General features: G+C 37.9%; 1 protein-coding gene and 1 non-coding gene across 7 annotated transcripts in view; both read left to right on the forward strand.

Moving 5' to 3' along the window:
• Positions 1-18381, forward strand: part of GDPD1 (glycerophosphodiester phosphodiesterase domain containing 1) — a 62570-nt gene that overhangs the window by 37635 nt on the left and 6554 nt on the right. Inside the window, exons 5-11 of one of the 6 annotated variants that reach the window (XR_011492098.1) lie at positions 898-1016; positions 1531-1620; positions 4879-5012; positions 10356-10415; positions 15346-15397; positions 16992-17219; positions 18143-18315. Coding sequence is in view for 5 of the 6 variants with exons in the window: in XM_070478556.1 (XP_070334657.1) it covers positions 898-1016; positions 1531-1620; positions 4879-5012; positions 10356-10415; positions 15346-15397; positions 16992-17114 (578 nt within the window). In the remaining variant the exon portion in view is untranslated. Of the gene's footprint in view, positions 1-897; positions 1017-1530; positions 1621-4878; positions 5013-10355; positions 10416-15345; positions 15398-16991; positions 17692-18142; positions 18316-18381 lie in introns of those variants that run through there. The other 5 variants (XM_070478557.1, XM_070478556.1, XM_070478559.1 and 2 more) reach the window with 5 other exon arrangements.
• On the forward strand, positions 8678-8784 carry LOC139039357 (U6 spliceosomal RNA). Its single transcript, XR_011492663.1, has one exon. It is a non-coding gene; the product is annotated as a U6 spliceosomal RNA (small nuclear RNA).

Genomic DNA, 18381 nt, shown 5'->3' on the forward strand with positions numbered 1-18381 from the left:
GGCGTGGCTAGAACTTGAGTTTATATAGCATCTTAAACAAGCAAATAGAATCCAGTAAAGTTTCAGAAAAGTGACAAGACAAAGGAAAAAAGGACTTTGAATGTCTAGAGTGGCGAATGGTGGAAAGGTAAATATGGGGGGTTGATGGAAGATAAAAACTAGTCAGTAGTTTGTCATATAGAGTCCTTTGGTGCTGATAGGGGTCAAGGGTTGTTGTTTATTTTTGCAGTTTAGTCTTGTTTTTAGGCAGATGGGGGATGGGCACAGAGAACTTTTCTTGTACCTGCCTCTTCTCAATTGCCTTCACTTCAAAAATATTCCTTATGCCAAAATGGCATATTTTGAAGAGGCAGATTATGTTATCCTTTAAGGAGAATGGTTAAATTCTAAACCCTTAAATTTATTTAAAATAATAACTGCAGGATAGGATCCATGGATTCTATCAATGTAAATGTCATGGTTATGATATCATACTACAGTTTTGCTAAAGGTTACCATTGGGGAATCTGGATAAACCCTGTACAAATCTCTATATTGTTTCTTAAAACTACATTTGAATCTACAGTTTTCTCAAAAAGTATAATGGAAAACTTTTAATCATAATCATAAATGCATTATATTAACATTTATTTTTACTTATGTAAAAAGATCAAGTTAAAACCTGAAGAGACACAATATTATAGCATCATTAGATTATGTATAGGAAAAAAGAGAGAAAGTACATCAAATGGTCTCAATGGTTATATCTAAATTGTTGGATTTTTAGATGATTTTTCTTTTCTTCTTTATACTTTGCCTCATTTTGTAAGTGTCCTGTTATGACTGCATACTCTTAACTTTTCTAATCATAAAAAAAGTGATCTTTTAAAAATACATTTAAAAATCTTGCTTCCTCAGCATGCCAATGTGAAGGAAAAGATAACCGAATTCCATTACTGAAGGAAGTTTTTGAGGCCTTTCCTAACACTCCCATTAACATCGATATCAAAGTCAACAACAATTTGCTGATTAAGAAGGTACTTAAGGCATTGCCTCCTCTGAGCGTGTTGCAATCCGATTTCACAAACTAGATACAGCTAGAGTAGGTGCCTGCATAGATTGACAGTGTTCAAGGAAATGTAATACTCTAGGGACCAGCATTGTTTTAAATACTACCCTGGTAGAAGAGATCACTCGACTGTAGGAAAGCCTTTTTTCAGAGTGACTTGTCATGTCTCAGTCATGGATAAGCTTGAGCTCCTGTGAACCTCCATAGCTGTGGCATTTATGTAATTAATTACTTCTTCCAGTTTCACTTGTTTCATTTGTACTTAGTTTATGTCCAGTTACTAAACAGTTGTATTCTATTAGATAAATCATACAGTGGTAAATGTAATTTCTTATACTTTATGAAATCTGAATTTAATTATCAGTTCTTTCAAAATTTTATACTAAGCACTGGCAGATAGTTGTAATCCATTTTATAAGTAAAATCATGTAAGTGGATTTACAAATAGTCACATGAATAAAATTTTGAATTTTCACATGTAGGTTTCAGAATTGGTCAAGCAGTACAGACGAGAACATATAACAGTGTGGGGTAATGCCAGTTATGAAATTGTAGAAAAGTGCTACAAAGAGGTAAGCTTCAAAAATGATACAGAATGGAAAAAAAAAAGATACAGAATGTTCTGTCTTTGTTGTTGTTGTATGTCTATAAAATTTAATTACAGTAATAACTTTTTTAAAATATCTTATTTCATAGCCTTGATACAAAGACAGATAGTATGGGATGGAAGCAGCTAACCAGAAGTTTACTAATAGACATAATGAATTTATAGATAATAGATTTAGTAGATAATGGACCTTGTAATTAAGTTCACTATGATTGGACTGGCTCACAGAATTATTATTTTCACATGATAATATTAGTTGTTTGCCAACATGTTATTCATTTTATTAGGTATATATATATATGTCTTTTAGTGTCTGGTTTTTGTTCGATAATCAAAATTTTTTTGCATAATTTTGAATGAAGGAAAGTATTTAGTCCTTCAACTTTACAACTCAAGCTTTTCTTTACATTACTTCCCAGATAGAGTTAAATCATGGTTATCAGGTTCAATTCAGTTCAGTTCAGTCGCTCAGTCATGTCTGAATCTTTGCAACCCCATGAACTACAGCCCGCCAGGCCTCCCTGTCCATCACCAACTCCCAGAGTTTACTCAAACTCATGTCCATTGAGTCGGTGATGCCATCTAACCGTCTCATCCTCTGTCATCCCCTTCTCCTTCAATCTTTCCCAGCATTAGGGTCTTTTCAAACGAGTCAGCTCTTCGAATCAGGTGGCCAAAGTATTGGAGTTTCAGCTTCAACATCAGTCCTTCCAATGAATATTCAGGACTGATTTCCTTTAGGATGGACAGTATGAAAAGATTATCAGGTAGCATATTGAATTACAGCCATCCACAAATTGAAATGTTTCTGTTTGAAGAAAATATATCTATAAAAATTGGATATATTTTGAAATGGTACACTAAGCCTCTACAAGCAAATTTAGCTCATAGTCAGCTAAGAGGATTTGAAATGCAAAGAGTTAAAAAATCTTAAGCATTGAAGATTCTCTTTCAGAATACAAGTGATGATGCAGAAGGAATATCATGACACAAGTTGCAATTCTAAAATACAAAGAATTCTTTTGAAAAGACCTTTCTTCCTGGCAAAGAAGGAAAGCATAGATCCAAAATCAGCACCACTATAATTAAAAGTACAATCAAAAGTAATGAGGCTCTAATTAAGGCAAGTGATAAGTTTTATTTATCTGTGTACAAAAGGACAGAACAGAATAATCAATGGGCTGAGTGACCTCAGATCCCCAAGAATATAGAACTGAGACAAAAGCAAGATAATATACTGGAGGCTTCATGACCTGCTGATCTTTGTGTGTGTGTGTGTTAGCCTGGTCGTATCTGACTCTTTGCGACTCTATGCACTGTTAACTGGCCAGGCTCCTCTGTCCATGGGTTTCTCAAGGCAAGAATACTGGAGTGGGTTGCTGTTGCCTTCAGGGGATCTTCCCGACTGAGGGATTGAACCTGGGTCTCCTGTATGGCAGACAGATTCTTTACCATCTGAGCCACCAAGGAAGCCCCTTTTTACATCATTCAATTTTTTTTTTCAAATTAAAAATAGTGATAATAGCAAATGCTGGAGAAATGAGGAGAAACTGATCTCACATGCATTGCTGGTGGGAATGTAAAATAAAATAGCCACTCTTAATTAAATGAGTAGTTTCTTAGAAAACCAAACATACATTTAGCATATTAATCAGCAATCTTACTCTTGGGCATTTATCTCAGTAAAGTGAAAACAGTGCACATAAATTAATTATTCACTTAATTAAGGAGGTAGCAGGAGGGAGTTCTCTGTCATGATGGAGCAGTTCTGTGTCTTGACTGGGGGTGATTACACATACCTATACATGGATTACAGCTGCATCTAACTATACACATGCACAAATGAACACAAGTTTTAAAAATGGTGAAAACTGAGTAAGGTCGACAGTCTAACAGTAACATATCACTGTCAATTCCTGGTTTTGATACATCTGGTTACAGATGGGGCAGCTGCCCTTAAGAATAAATGGGACTCTAGTATATTCTTACAACCTCCTGTGAGTTTATAATTATTTCAAAATAACATGTTCACTTTTGGCTGAGAATCACAGAACGTTCCCCTTGATTCATGTATTTTTCTAGACATCTCTGGCCTTCTGTCATTTTAGAATGTAAAAACTCCCAAGATTTCAGCAGTAATTTTCAAACAACTAAGGAAGAATGTCTCAACAGTAATTGTCATTTGTGCTATGAACTTGCTTATATAATTCATGCATCTTTTATAATTCTTAAATTATGATGTATAAGAATTTCATATTAGCTCTTTACTTCCCAGATGCTAGAAGCTAGAAATATAAAAGAATGGGAGGAGGGTGGAATGAATGGGGAGATTGGGACTGACATATATATGCTACTGTGTATAAGATAGGTAACTAAGAAGAACCTACTCTCCCGCACAGGAACTCTGCTCAATGCTCTGTGATGACCTAAATGGGAAAGAAATCTAAAAAAGAGGGGACGGAGACTTCCCTGGTGGTAGTCCAGAGGCTGGGACACCATGCTCCCACTGCAGGGGGTCTGGGTTTAGTCTCTGGTCAGAGAACTAGATCCCGCATGCCACAAAAAACATTCCCTGTATCGCAGCTAAGTAGCCAATAAATAGGTCTATATTTTTAAGTGACTGAATGTTAAATAAAATATGTTTTTGCATGATTTTTTCAATATATTACTTTTATACAGAAACATTCAAATGTATTAAAATTTTTATTTGTTTTAAAGATAGACATGGGGGATCTGGGGGAGGGGAATATGGGGATTTGTTTAGTATAGAGTTTCAGTTTTGCGAGATGAAAATGTGAATATTTGCAACACTATCAACATATATCTGTATCATATCCTATTTAAAATATATAATATATATATATATGTATAGTTATTGAATATGTAGAAGGTTACTGAATATTTCATATCATTATTTCTTCATCTTGTTCCATTAAATTTGATATGTTTAATCTCTGGTGAGAAAGACTACCACCGACAGACAGGACTGGTGCTGCAGAAGCAGAAAGTGGAGAATGAATGGGGAAACTTGAGTATCGGTTTATACTATAGGACTCCAGGATAGATCCTGACCCATTTGCCAAGGACCAGTCATTTCTAAGTGTAGTGTGTTTGGAAGTGGATGTTGATGATTTAGGGAATACTTTAAACAGATGTCAAGATACAGTCTTGGGGAATCTTGAAGGCTGTGAAATAATCCTCTGATATTGTTTGTGTCTTTTAGAATTCGGAAATTCCTATACTCTTCAGTTTACAACGTGTTCTGCTCATTCTTGGCCTGTTCTTCACTGGCCTCTTGCCCTTTGTGCCCATTCGAGAACAGTTTTTTGAAATCCCAATGCCTTCTATCATATTGAAGTAAGTGATTACCCTGTTTTCCTCAGTTAGTGATTACTGGAAAACTAAGATAAACACTTAGAAAGACTGAAGGCGGGAGGAGAAGGGGACAACAGAGGATGAGATGGTTGGATGGCATCACCAACTCTGTCCATCACCAACGCCCAGCGCTTGCTCCAACTCGTGTCGATTGAGTCAGTGACGCCAATCCAACCATCTCATCCTCTGTCGTCCCCTTCTCCTCCTGCCTTCAACCTTTCCCAGCATCAGGGTCTTTTCAAATGAGTTAGTTCGTCTCATCAGGTGGCCAAAGTATTGGAGCTTCAGCTTCAGCATCAGTCCTTCCAATGAATATTCAGGACTGATTTCCTTTAGATTGACTGATTTAATCTCCTCATAGTCCAAGGGATTCTCGGATACTCATATTTGTGTAACTTCTCTACTGGGTATAAAGCCTTGTTTTTCACACACTAATTTACTGTTATACAAAGATTAAAATGTATAAAACACTTGCAGCATTGCCTGGCAAATAATAAGCACTCAATAAATGATAGCTTTTATCATTAAATTATCTTTATCATTTTTATGTAACAAAGATCTTCATCTCACAATCCCACACCCTTAGAATGTCATTCCTAGCTGTAAATTTCCCTGGAGCTTCTGGAGAGATCATTTAAATGTGGTTTCACCTGCATGAGAACTTTTTTCATCCCCACAGAACTATAAAAAATTAAGCTGAACATACAGCAATCATTAGAAAATATCAGTAAGAAAAAGAAGTTGGTCAGCACTCTTGTACTCAGCATCTGTGTTTCACGCTTGTCTTCCAGTTTGAGTTTGTTAGTTATTCCCAGTTATAATAGTGTTTATTCGCAATTTCTGTAGCTGTTTCTCAGACGAAACAACAGAAATCGCTTCTTGTCTGCTAAATTAAAATAATTCCTAACCATTTATCCCTAAAGTACTTCACTTTCCTCTGGTCTAGAATGGACTGCTGTGCTCTCGAGATCATCTCCAGGTGTTCCTTTTAGAAGGAAATGTTATTAAATTACAGATGTGAACAGATTTCATAGAACTAATTTTTTTCTTTAAAAAGTGATTATGGATTAAGACACTGGTAGAATATTGTGTTTGTATTTTTTTTTTAATGAAAGAGAGTGGATACTTCCTAAGGCAATGTAATAGTTTGTGTTTAATGAGGTAATTACTATTTCAAAGTTTTTAAATTCTTGGAATTCCTGAAAATGCAATTGGGACTTTCTACCTCGGGTAGAGTTAGGAGAATAGAAGGAGTTTATTTAGAAAGCTTCAAATAAAAACTGAATTCAGAGAAAAAGAGAAAAAATTAAGGACTCCCTTGGTGGTCCAGTAATTAAGAATCCATCTGCCAAGGCAGGGGACATGGATTTGATCACTGGTGGGGGAAGCTTCCACATTCCGAGGAGCAGCTAAGCCCATGAACCACAACTAGTGGGCCCACATGTCATAACTGCTGAAGCCCTGCGCTCTGCAACAAGAGAAGCCACTGCAGTGAGAAGCCTGTGCACCGCAACTAGAGAGTAGCCCCTGCTTGCGACAACTGGAGAAAGCCTGTGCGTAGCAGTGAAGACCCAGCACAGCCAAAAATTTAAAGACAAGTTAAAAAATAAATAATACTCTGGTTTCTCTTCATATCAAATAAATCTTTCGCCTTTTAAAAAATAAATAATAAAATAAAATTTTTTTAAATGAATTTAAGTGTGGAGACTCAGGGTAATCCTAAGAGTGTAGACAAGAGGACTTAGAAAGGAAACAAGAATCAAGATCTGGGGAGAATGAAAATCACTGTGCATATGTTCTCCTCTAGGCAAAACACTCTCCGACATAAATCACAGCAGGATCCTCTATGACCCACCTCCCAGAATATTGTAAATAAAAGCAAAAATAAACAAATGGGACCTAATGAAACTTAAAAGTTTTTGCACAACAAAGGAAACTACAAGCAAAGTGAAAAGACAGCCCTCAGATTGGGAGAAAATAATAGCAAATGAAGAAACAGACAAAGGATTAATCTCAAAAATATACAAGCAGCTCCTCCAGCTCAACTCCAGAAAAATAAATGACCCAATCAAAAAATGGGCCAAAGAACTAAACAGACATTTCTCCAAAGAAGACATACAGATGGCTAACAAACATATGAAAAGATGCTCAACATCACTCATTATCAGAGAAATGCAAATCAAAACCACAATGAGGTGCCGTTACACGCCAGTCAGGATGGCTGCTATCCCAAAGTCTACAAGCAATAAATGCTGGAGAGGGTGTGGAGAAAAGGGAACCCTCTTACACTATTGGTGGGAATGCAAACTAGTATAGCCGCTATGGAGAACAGTGTGGAGATTCCTTAAAAAACTGGAAATAGAACTGCCATATGACCCAGCAATCCCACTTCTGGGCATACACACCGAGGAAACCAGATCTGAAAGAGACACGTGCACCCCAGTGTTCATCGCAGCACTGTTTGTAATAGCCAGGACATGGAAGCAACCTAGATGCCCATCAGCAGACGAATGGATGAGGAAGCTGTGGTACATATACACCATGGAATATTACTCAGCCGTTAAAAAGAATTCATTTGCATCAGTTCTAATGAGATGGATGAAACTGGAGCCCATTATACAGAGTGAAGTGAGCCAGAAAGATAAAGAACATTACAGTATACTAACACATATATATGGAATTTAGAAAGATGGTAATGATACCCTGTATGCAAAACAGAAAAAGAGACACGGATGTACAGAACAGACTTTTGGACTCTATGGGAGAAGGCGAGGGTGGGATGTTTCAAGAGAACAGCATCGAAACATGTATATTATCTAGGGTGAAACAGATCACCAGCCCAGGTTGGATGCATGAGACAAGTGCTCGGGCCTGGTGCACTGGGAAGACCCAGAGGGAGCGGGTAGAGAGGGAGGTGGGAGGGGGGATCGGGATGGGGACTACATGTAAATCCATGGCTGATTTATGTCAATGTATGACAAAACCCACTACAATATTGTAAAGTAATTAGCCTCCAACTAATAAAAATAAATGAAAAAAAAAAAAAAATCACTGTGCAGTTTAACTGAAAGAAGCTGAGCAATCTTCACAGTAGAGAGACTAACTAGTCAGAGAAGTCTCTGGACATAGCCCAAAGTTAATGATACAGGTGGTGCTCTCAACATCAAAGAGGTTGAAGGAACTCATTGTAGGTCTGAAAGTCAAGTGTACTCTTTCAGTAGGAAAGATGTCTTAAAAGGATGGGCCTAGGTCTTCAGATATTGAAAGTGAAAGGATCCCTCTGGGTCTTCCCAGTGCACCAGGCCCGAGCACTTGTCTCATGCATCCAACCTGGGCTGGTGATCTGTTTCACCATAGATAATATACATGTTTCGATGCTGCAGAGAGGGAGGTGGGAGGGGGGATCGGGATGGGGAATACATGTAACTCCATGGCTGATTCGTGTGAGTGTATGACAAAACCCACTGCAGTATTGTGGAGTGGTTAGCCTCCAACTAGTGAAAATAAATGAAAAAAATAAATAAAACTGATGAACCGTTATAATGAACAAAGACCTACTGTATAGCACATGGAACTCTGCTGAATGTTATAAGGCAGCCTGGATGGGAGAGGAGTTTGGGAGAAAATGGATAATATATCAATATATGGTGCTTGCTTCAGCAGCACATATACTAAAATTGGAACGATACAGAGAAGATTAGCATGGCCCCTGCGCAAGGATGACACGCAAATTCGTGAAGTGTTCCATATTTTTGTGGAGAGGGAGGTGGGAGGGGGGACCGGGATGGGGAATACATGTAAATCCATGGCTGATTCATGTCAATGTATGACAAAAACCACTGCAATGTTGTAAAGTAATTAGCCTCCAACTAATAAAAATAAATGGAAAAAATATATATGTATATCAATATATGTATGGCCGAGTCCCTTCAGTGTTCATCTGAAACTATCACAACATTGTTAATCGGCTGTACCCCATTATAAAATAAAATGTTTTAAGAAAAATAAAACTGATAAACCTTTAAAACATAAAAAAAAAGTGAAAGGAGAAAATGTTTTTAGGGTTTTCTTTCTAATCCCATTTTTACCCTAAATATCTTTTAATACATAGTAAAGTTTGCTGTGTGTTTACATCTACTGCATACAAAATTACAGCAGACAAGGCAAGAGAAAGAGGCCTCACCAAAAAAGAAAGAAACATGGGTTCTGGGTACTCGGGATCTTTAGAATGATAACTTTTAAATTTTAAACTTTGAAGAGTGTAGCAAGAAGTTAGCTTGCAATCATGAAAATAGAGAATCCAAATGGGCTTTGTTCTAATTTAATTTTGTCCTTTCCCAAATTTTAAGATAGGACAGTGAAAAATGAACTCTCCAGGTCGGTAGGTGCCCAATATGCCACTGGAGATCAGTGGAGAAATAACTACAGAAAGAATGAAGAGACGGAGCCAAAGCAAAAACAACACCCAGTTGTGGATGTGACTGGTGATGGAAGCAAGGTCTGATGCTGTAAAGAGCAGTATTGCATAGGAACCTGGAATGTTAGGTCCATGAATCAAGGCAAATTGGAAGTGGTCAAACAGGAGATGGCAAGAGTGAACTTCGACATTTTAGGACTCATTGAACTAAAATGGACTGAATGGGTGACTTTAACTCAGATGCGGCCATGAAATTAAAAGATGCTTACTCCTTAGAAGAAAAGTTATGACCAATCTAGACAGTATATTAAAAATCAGAGACATTACTTTATCAACAAAGGTCCGTCTAGTCAAGGCTATGGTTTTTCCAGTGGTCATGTATGGATGTGAGAGTTGGACTATAAAGAAAGCTGAGCGCAGAATTGATACTTTTGAACTGAGGTGTTGGAGAAGACTCTTGAGAGTCCCTTGGACTGCAAGGAGATCGACCAGTCCATCCTAAAGGAGATCAGTCCTGGGTGTTCATTGGAAGGACTGATGTTGAAGCTGAAACTCCAGTCCTTTGGCCACCTGATGCGAAGAGCTGACTCATTGGAAAAGACCCTGATGCTGGGAAAGATTGAAGGCGTGAGGAGAAGAGGACGACAGAGGATGAGATGGTTGGATGGCTTCACCAGCTCGATGGACATATGAGTTTGAGTAAACTCCAGGAGTTGGTGATGGACAGGGAAGCCTGGAGTGCCACAGTCCACGGGGTTGCAGAGTCAGACACGACTAAGCCACTGAACTGAACTGAACTGAACTGAGGCATATACCAAGTACAATCAAGGCAATGATTTTTTTTTTGAACTTGTTTTATCACACTGATATATTCCTGTGATTCTAATTTAAATTTTATTTTCCCTCAGGCTGAAAGAACCACACACCATGTCCAGAAGTCAGAAGTTTCTCATCTGGCTTTCTGATATGTAAGAATTTTAGTTTCTTGATATACAGATTATTGTTTTAACTCTTAAATATGATGCTTATAATCTAGAGCAGACTTGCTACGTGTAATTTGTAACAATGATGAGTTGAACATTGACTATACAAATGGATGTGTATGAATCATTTAGAACTAGCTTAATTACTAGTCACAAAACCTTAAGAGGAATTGGGAGATAATCTCGTCAAACTCAGGAGAAAACTGAGCACTTGGCTATGCAAAGTTAAATGATTTACTTGGCATGTCAGTGGCAGACCTGGGATATATACCCATCCCCTGCCACTTACTCACTGTTTCCACTAGCCTGCAGTCAAAAACATGGTGAAAAGAAGTGTGTAAAGCAGTAAAACATGTGTAAAACATATGTAAGAGTGTACATTGACTAATGGCACATATCTAAGGAAAATCTACACTGAGACTTAACAGCAGAGTGGAAGCCCCACCTGTACAGTGGGCATCTACCTTAGAGAAAATGCCTTAAATTCTAAGACATGTTGAGTGTAATTTTAGGTAAAACCTACCTCTATTTTGCTTTAAAAAGGAACCTTGAAAAAAAATAAAATGGAACCTTGGGGACTTCCCTGATGGTCCACTGGCTAAGACTCCATGCTCCATTGCAACACAGAGGGAATGGGTTCATGTCTGGTCAGGGAACTAGATCCCACATGCTGCAACTAAGAGTTCACAACTGAAAAAAAAAAATCCTCATTTCTTCAAATGCAGAAAAGATCAGAAAGGTGGGCCTTTATCTACTAGCCTTTGGGTTTTAAGAATATCAGAGTCCCTTTGATGTTTGAAGCTTATTTGTGAACATGTGCTGTGAGTGGTAAATTTCATAAAGTACTTAGTACACACACACACACACACAAAAATCCTACATGCCACAACTAAGACATAACACAGCCAAAGAAAGAAAGAAAAGAAAACCTTGAATGCCTGGTATGCTTAAATAATAGTCGTAAATCACAACCTATTTTCCTTAGCTCCTGTTTCAGAGTTTGAAAACTAGTTTTGTCTTTTCTCTGTGCCACAGGGTTTATTCTTTTTTTGTTTTATTCCTGATGTCATTTGTAGTTTTTAAGGATGCTTTTTTTTTTTTTTGGCCCTGCCACGTGGCTTGCAGGATCTTAATTCCCCAACCAGGGATTGAACCTGTGCCCCCTAACCACTGGACCACCAGGAAATTCCCAAGGATGCATTTTAGCTGGTGTTAAATGCATATGATTTTTCATTTCTGCTAGTTAATCATTCTAATAGACTAAACAGAACAGAAATAATATGTATAACTTTTCAGTACAAAAAGCTTCCATCTTGCTCAAGTGACTTGTATTCTAAAAGTTCACTTTTTAAGTTATTTGGAACTGAAAAAAAAAAACTTTTTTTTCTTTATAAAAGATTGTGTAATTAATGAACATTACATTTCTAAGATAACTCGCAAAAGACTAATTCATTTTGTAAATGGATTGTGACATTATAGAATTTGACCCAAGTTCACTGCCTTATTTTGATTTGGAAAGTTAGGAACACAGACTCCCTAGTTCTTTCTCACTCTCAGTATGGCGCCAGCAGGAAAAGTGAGAAAGCCTCTACTGAGCTGCTTTAGGAAGAATGGCAGCGAAGAGTAGAAAGGAGATCCAGTAGTTAAGATATAAATGCATCCACAACAGCTATTACTGCTTGAGGCCGTCCCTTGCTTATATCGCTGAAACATCGGGATTAAATATAAGTTCAGTTCAGTTCAGTCGCTCAGTTGTGTCTGACTCTTTGCAACCCTAGAACTGCAGCATGCCAGGCCTCCCTGTCCATCACCAACTCCCAGAGTTTACTCAAACTCATGTCCATCGAGTCGGTGATGCCATCCAACCATCTCATCCTCTGTCGTCCCCTTCTCCTCCCGCCCTCAATCTTTCCCAGCATCAGTCCTTTCCAGTGAGTCAGCTCTTGGCATCAGGTGGCCAAAGGACTGGAGTTTCAGCTTCAAAATTAGTCCTACCAGTGAACACCCAGGATTGATCTCCTCTGGATGGACTGGTTGGATCTCCTTGCAGTCCATGGGACTCTCAAGAGTCTTCTCCAACACCACAATTCTTCTGCGCTCAGCTTTCTTTATAGTCCAACTCTCACATCCATACATGACTACTGGAAAAACCACAGCCTTGACTAGACAGATCTTTGTTGGCAAAGTAATGTCTCTGCTTTTTAATATGCTGTCTAGGTTGGTCATAACTTTCCTTCCAAGGAGTAAGCTTCTTTTAATTTCATGGCTGCAGTCACCATCTGCAGTGATTTTGGAGCTCAAAAAAATAAAGTCTGCTACTGTTTCCCCATCTTTTTGCCATGAAGTGATGGGACCAGATGCCATGATCTTAGTTTTCTGAATGTTGAGCTTTAAGCCAACTTTTTCACTCTCCTCTTTCACTTTCATCAAGAGGCTCTTTAGTTCTTCTTCACTTTCTGCCATAAGGATAGTGTCATCTGCGTATCTGAGGTTATTGATATTTCTCCCGGCAATCTTGATTCCAGCTTGTGTTTCCTCCAGCCCAGCGTTTCTCATGATATACTCTGCATGGAAGTTAAATAAGAAGGGTAACAGTATACAGCCTTGACATACTCCTTTTCCTGTTTGGAACCAGTCTGTTGTTCCAGGTCCACTTCTGACTGTTGCTTCCTGACCTGCATACAGGTTTCTCAAGAGGCAGGTCAGGTGCTCTGGTATTCCCATCTCTTTCAGAATTTTCCACAGTTTATTGTGATCCACACAGTTGAAGGCTTTGGAGTAGTCAATAAAGCAGAAATAGATGTTTTTCTGGAATTCCCTCGCTTTTTCAATGATCCAGCAGATGTTGGCAATTTGATCTCTTGTTATTCTGCCTTTTCTAAAACCAGCTTGAACATCTGAAGTTCAAGGTTCATGTATTGCTGAAGCCTGGCTTGGAGAATTTTGAGCCTTACTTACTAGTGTGTGAGATGAGTGCAATTGTGCGGTAGTTTGAGCATTCTTTGGCATTGCCTTCTCTTTAGGATTGGAATGAAAACTGACCTGTTCCAGTCCTGTCTTCACTGCTGAGTTTTCCAAATTTGCTGGCATATTGAGTGCAGCACTTTCACAGCATCATCTTCCAGGATTTGAAATAGCTCAACTGGAATTCCATCACCTCCACTAGCTTTGTTTGTAGTGATGCTTCCTAAGGCTCACTTGACTTCAGATTCCAGGATGTCTCGCTCTAGGTGAGTGATCACACCATCGTGATCATCTGGGTCGTGAAGATCTTTTTTGGACAGTTCTTCTGTGTATCCTTGCCACCTCTTCTTAATATCTTCTGCTTCTGTTAGGTCCATACCATTTCTGTCCTTTATTGAGCCCATCTTTGCATGAAATGTTCCCTTGATATCTCTGATTTTCTTGAAGAGATCTCTAGTCTTTCCCATTCAATCGTTTTCCTCTGTTTCTTTGCATTGATCACTGAGGAAGGCTTTCTTATCTCTCCTTGCTCTTCTTTAGAACTCTGCATTCAAATGGGAATATCTTTCCTTTTCTCCTTTGCTTTTCAGTTCCCTTCTTTTCCCAGCTATTTGTAAGGCCTCCTCAGATAGCCATTTTGCTTTTTTGCATTTCTTTTTCTTGGGGATGGTCTTGATTCCTGTCTCCCGTACAATGTCACGAACCTCCGTCCATAGTTCATCAGGCACTCTGTCTGTCAGATCTAGTCCCTTAAATCTATTTCTCACTTCCACTGTATAGTCATAAGGGATTTGATATAGGTCATACCTGATTGGTATAGTGGTTTTCTCCACTTTCTTCGATTTCAGTCTGAATTTGGCAATAAGGAGTTCATGATCTGAGCCACGGTCAGCTCTCAGTCTTGTTTTTGCTGACTATATAGAGCTTCTGCATCTTCAGCTGTAAAGAATATAATCAGTCTGATTTTGGTGTCGACCATCTGGTGATGTCCTTGTGTAGAGTCTTCTCTTGTGCTGTTGGAAGAGGGTGTTTGCTATAACCAGTGCATTCTCTTGACATAACTCTATTAGCCTTTGCCCTGCTTCATTCTGTACTCCAAGGCCAAATTTGCTTGTTACTCCAGGTGTTTCTTGACTTCCTACTTTTGCATTCCAGCCCCCTATAATGAAAAGGACATCTTTTTTGGATGTTAGTTCTAGAAGGTCTTGTAGGTCTTCATAGAACTGTTCAACTTCAGCTTCTTCAGCTTTACTGGTCAGGGTATAGACTTGAATTACCGTGATATTGAATGGTTTGCCTTGGAAACGAACAGAGATCATTCTGTCATTTTTGAGATTTCATCCAAGTACTGCATTTCAGACTCTTGTTGACCATGATGGCTACTCCATTTCTTCTAAAGGATTCCTGCCCACAGTAGTAGATATAATGGTCATCTGAGTTAAATTCACCCATTCCAGTCCATTTTAGTTTGCTGATTCCTAGAATGTTGATGTTCACTCTTGCCATCTCCTGTTTGACCACTTCCAATTTGCCTTGATTCATGGATCTAACATTCCAGGTTCCTATGCAATATTGCTCTTTACAGCACTGAACCTTGCTTCTATCACCAGTCCCATCCACAACTGGGTATTGTTTTTGCTTTGGCTGCATCCCTTCATTCTTTCTGGAGCTATTTCTCCACTGATATCCAGTAGCATAGTGGGCACCTACTGACCTGGGGAGTTCATCTTTCAGTGTCCTATCTTTTTGCCTTTTCATGCTGTTCATGGGGTTCTCAAGGCAAGAATACTGAAGTGGTTTCCCATTCCCTTCTCCAGTGGACCACATTCTGTCAGACCTCTCCACCATAGGGATTAGAAGCTCTAAACTGACTGAATTAGAATTGAGGACTAATTTTAGTCCTTCCTTAGGACTAAGGAGTACCTAAATCTTTCATGCTTTTCTTTTCTAGTTTACTAATGAGAAAAGCTTTGTTTGACCACCTCACTGCCCGAGGCATTCAGGTAAGTTTTTGTAATGATGCATTTTAGAAAGAGCATAGTTTACCAGTTCAACACAAGTTTAAAGGGCAGTAACCCACTACAATATTGTAAAGTAATTAGCCTCCAACTAATAAAAATAATTGGGAAAAATAAATAAATAAAATAAAAGTAAATATTGTTGTTTAGTCAAAAAACAAAAAAAAATTTTAAAATAAAAAATAAATGTGCTAAATTTTCCCAGTGAACATGGAGAAAGTGCTGGAGGGTACGTGGGAGGTTTTAGGAGCAGAGAAAAGGTATGAACTTGCAATTAACGGTGATGGTCAAACTTTTTCTGTTAAAGTCCAAATGGTAAATAGTGTCACACATGTGGGCCATGCAATCCCTCTTACAGCTTCTCAACTCTGTCATTTTATTGCAAAAGTGACCCTAGATAATAAAATGAATAGGTATGTAAAAAAAAAAAATAAAAGGGAAGTAACTTCTAACTGACTTGATTTGGTCGTAACTCTGCTGCTTTTACTGGTTCTCATATATGTAGCCCACCAGGCTCCTCTGTCCATGGGGTTCTCCAGGCAGGAATATTGGAGTGGGTTTCCATTTCCTTCTCCAGTTTTACTTTCACCTTCACTATATGAAGACCTTAAGCTCTGCCTTATAGTTAGCAAGATAGTATTGGTTTTTCAGAGTTCACCTATAGAGTTCACCTATAGGTAGGTGAGAACTGAAGCCAGAGGATGGGATAGTCATATTTAGTGAGCAAAGTGGAATTTGTTTAAAGGGCTCAATGATTTCTTAAAATTGCAGAGTATTTTGTTTTTGGCTTTTATTTGCTGCTGCTGCTGCTGCTTCCTTGTTTCTTTCTTTCTTTTTTTTTTTTGCAGCATTTATTCTGAGGCCATAAGTTATTTGTTTCTTCAATTTTTTTCCCGGGTATCTTTTTCTTCTGTACAAACTCCTCTTCTGGCTTAGGGACGATCATCTGTTCTTTTTCAGTAAGGATCATCTCAGTGGGGCAGGGAGAGCTCATGTCTGTGTTGATCTGACGATGACCTCTGTAAGTCCTACCCACACCTTGGGAGCCTTGCTCACCAGGATGTGCTCAGTGACCAGAGAATCTACATCTAGAATCTGCATCTAAGCCTTTAAGTTCAGCATGACTCTGCACTTTTGAGCACGTGCAGTAAAAATTCAGCACTCTTTTTGGGCCACCGACCCAGTGTCCAGCCCCACTGTCTGGCCTGTGCATACCTAGCACCTCCACCATTTTAATGATGGAATGGCACGCATGTTGCTTCTGTAAAGTGACATCCTTCAAATACTTGGTGGTTTTTCAGATATGCATATCCTTAATGGCCTGGGCAGTTTCACAAATGTTCTTAAAGGGAGTGTGAAGATTTGAACCTCTTGATTTACATGATTTTGTGGAGTTTTCTGGGTTAAGTGAATAGCAGACCATTTTTAGAGGTCACCTCAGACCACTTACCAGAAAAACTTTAAATTGCAGGTTATTAAAAGGTTGTTTCTAAGTGTACTGAGGTTGTAATGGATGCATGCTAACATAATTTGCTGTTTTAACATTTCTTCTCATATGTCTCATTTTTCTAATTTTCAGGTGTACATTTGGGTATTAAATGAAGAGCAGGAATACAAAAGAGCCTTTGATTTGGGAGCAACTGGGGTGATGACAGACTATCCAACAAAGCTTAAGGATTTTTTACATAATTTTTCAGAATAGAGAAGGAGGTAGTCAGAAGCATTCAAAGAAAACATGAAAAGACCTAAGAAAAAATTTTTTCATTATTTCCCTAAGCCATTTCCAGAATGGTAAAAGGTTTAATCAGTTAAGTGTTTATTACCTCATTTTTAAGCCTGTCTGAGAATGTAGAAACTATATATTGTATATTTATTTTAAACAATATTGCATATTTTACATTTGTAAATAGTTTGTTTAGAAAGATAATTGTTTATGAGATGTAAGTAGAAGATTATTGATCAAGTATTTGATTCAGTATTCTACTATCATAAGTAATTCTGAAATCAAAGGCTGTTGGATAAATTTGACATTAGCCTTCACTGGAATAAGATCAACTAATTAGTAAGACAGAATTAATGAAGGTCATTACAGCTATTCAAGTTGTCTCATTATTTCTAGGTACACCTTAGTTAAAGGGGAAAAATATTGTGGAAAGAGAGCTTGGAAATCAGTGATGTAATTATCTGACAAGTTGTACATTGTTAACAGAGGCAGACTCAAAGAAATAACTGAAAGTTTGTTACATGATCAGAAATAAAATCTGTAGACTGAATTCGAATTTCTTGGTTGCTGTCATCAATAGGGACGTTCTGTTTGGAGTCTTTTTCAGGTGTGTGACAATTGCTGCTGTATTTCTTTTTTTTTGGTAAAAATTAAAATTGGACTTAATCATTGTAAATTAAGACAAGATGCTAACAGTCACATTTTTGTTTCCTCTAATGAAATGTACATTTTCCATTGTTAGCAATGACCAACTGTCTGGGCCTACATCTAGATTTTAAATAACATCTTGAGTCCTAATAATCATAACAAACTGATGAAAGTGCATATCATTGTGTCTAATACTTATAAATCATCTGCTCCTGATCTTTAAGAACTTATTCTTCTGAGTATTAAGTGGGAACAGAATTTCCCAAAGCATTAGGCATCACTTTCTCAGATTTTCTAATGTGACTTCATGTATATCTGTTTATCATCTTTTTGACTTATTTTCATTATCTCTTTGGAAGGTAAATATATCCTGGAACAATAAGCATCTTGGACCTAGATTACACCTCTTATTTGGACTTTGCCAGCTAACAGTTATGAAGGCTAATCATACTCTCCCACCTATCCCTGGATGACATAAGTAACATTTGTTTTTTTTGTTTAAACTGAAATAAAAATTTCAAGAACAAAAGAATTCATTGGTGTTTTCTTTTCTGCCATTGTAATTCAAAATATGCTTTATAATTTTTTTTCCAGAATT

The sequence above is a fragment of the Odocoileus virginianus genome, chromosome 17 (genome assembly GCF_023699985.2).
Source record: "Odocoileus virginianus isolate 20LAN1187 ecotype Illinois chromosome 17, Ovbor_1.2, whole genome shotgun sequence".
Classification (NCBI taxonomy): domain Eukaryota; kingdom Metazoa; phylum Chordata; class Mammalia; order Artiodactyla; family Cervidae; genus Odocoileus; species Odocoileus virginianus.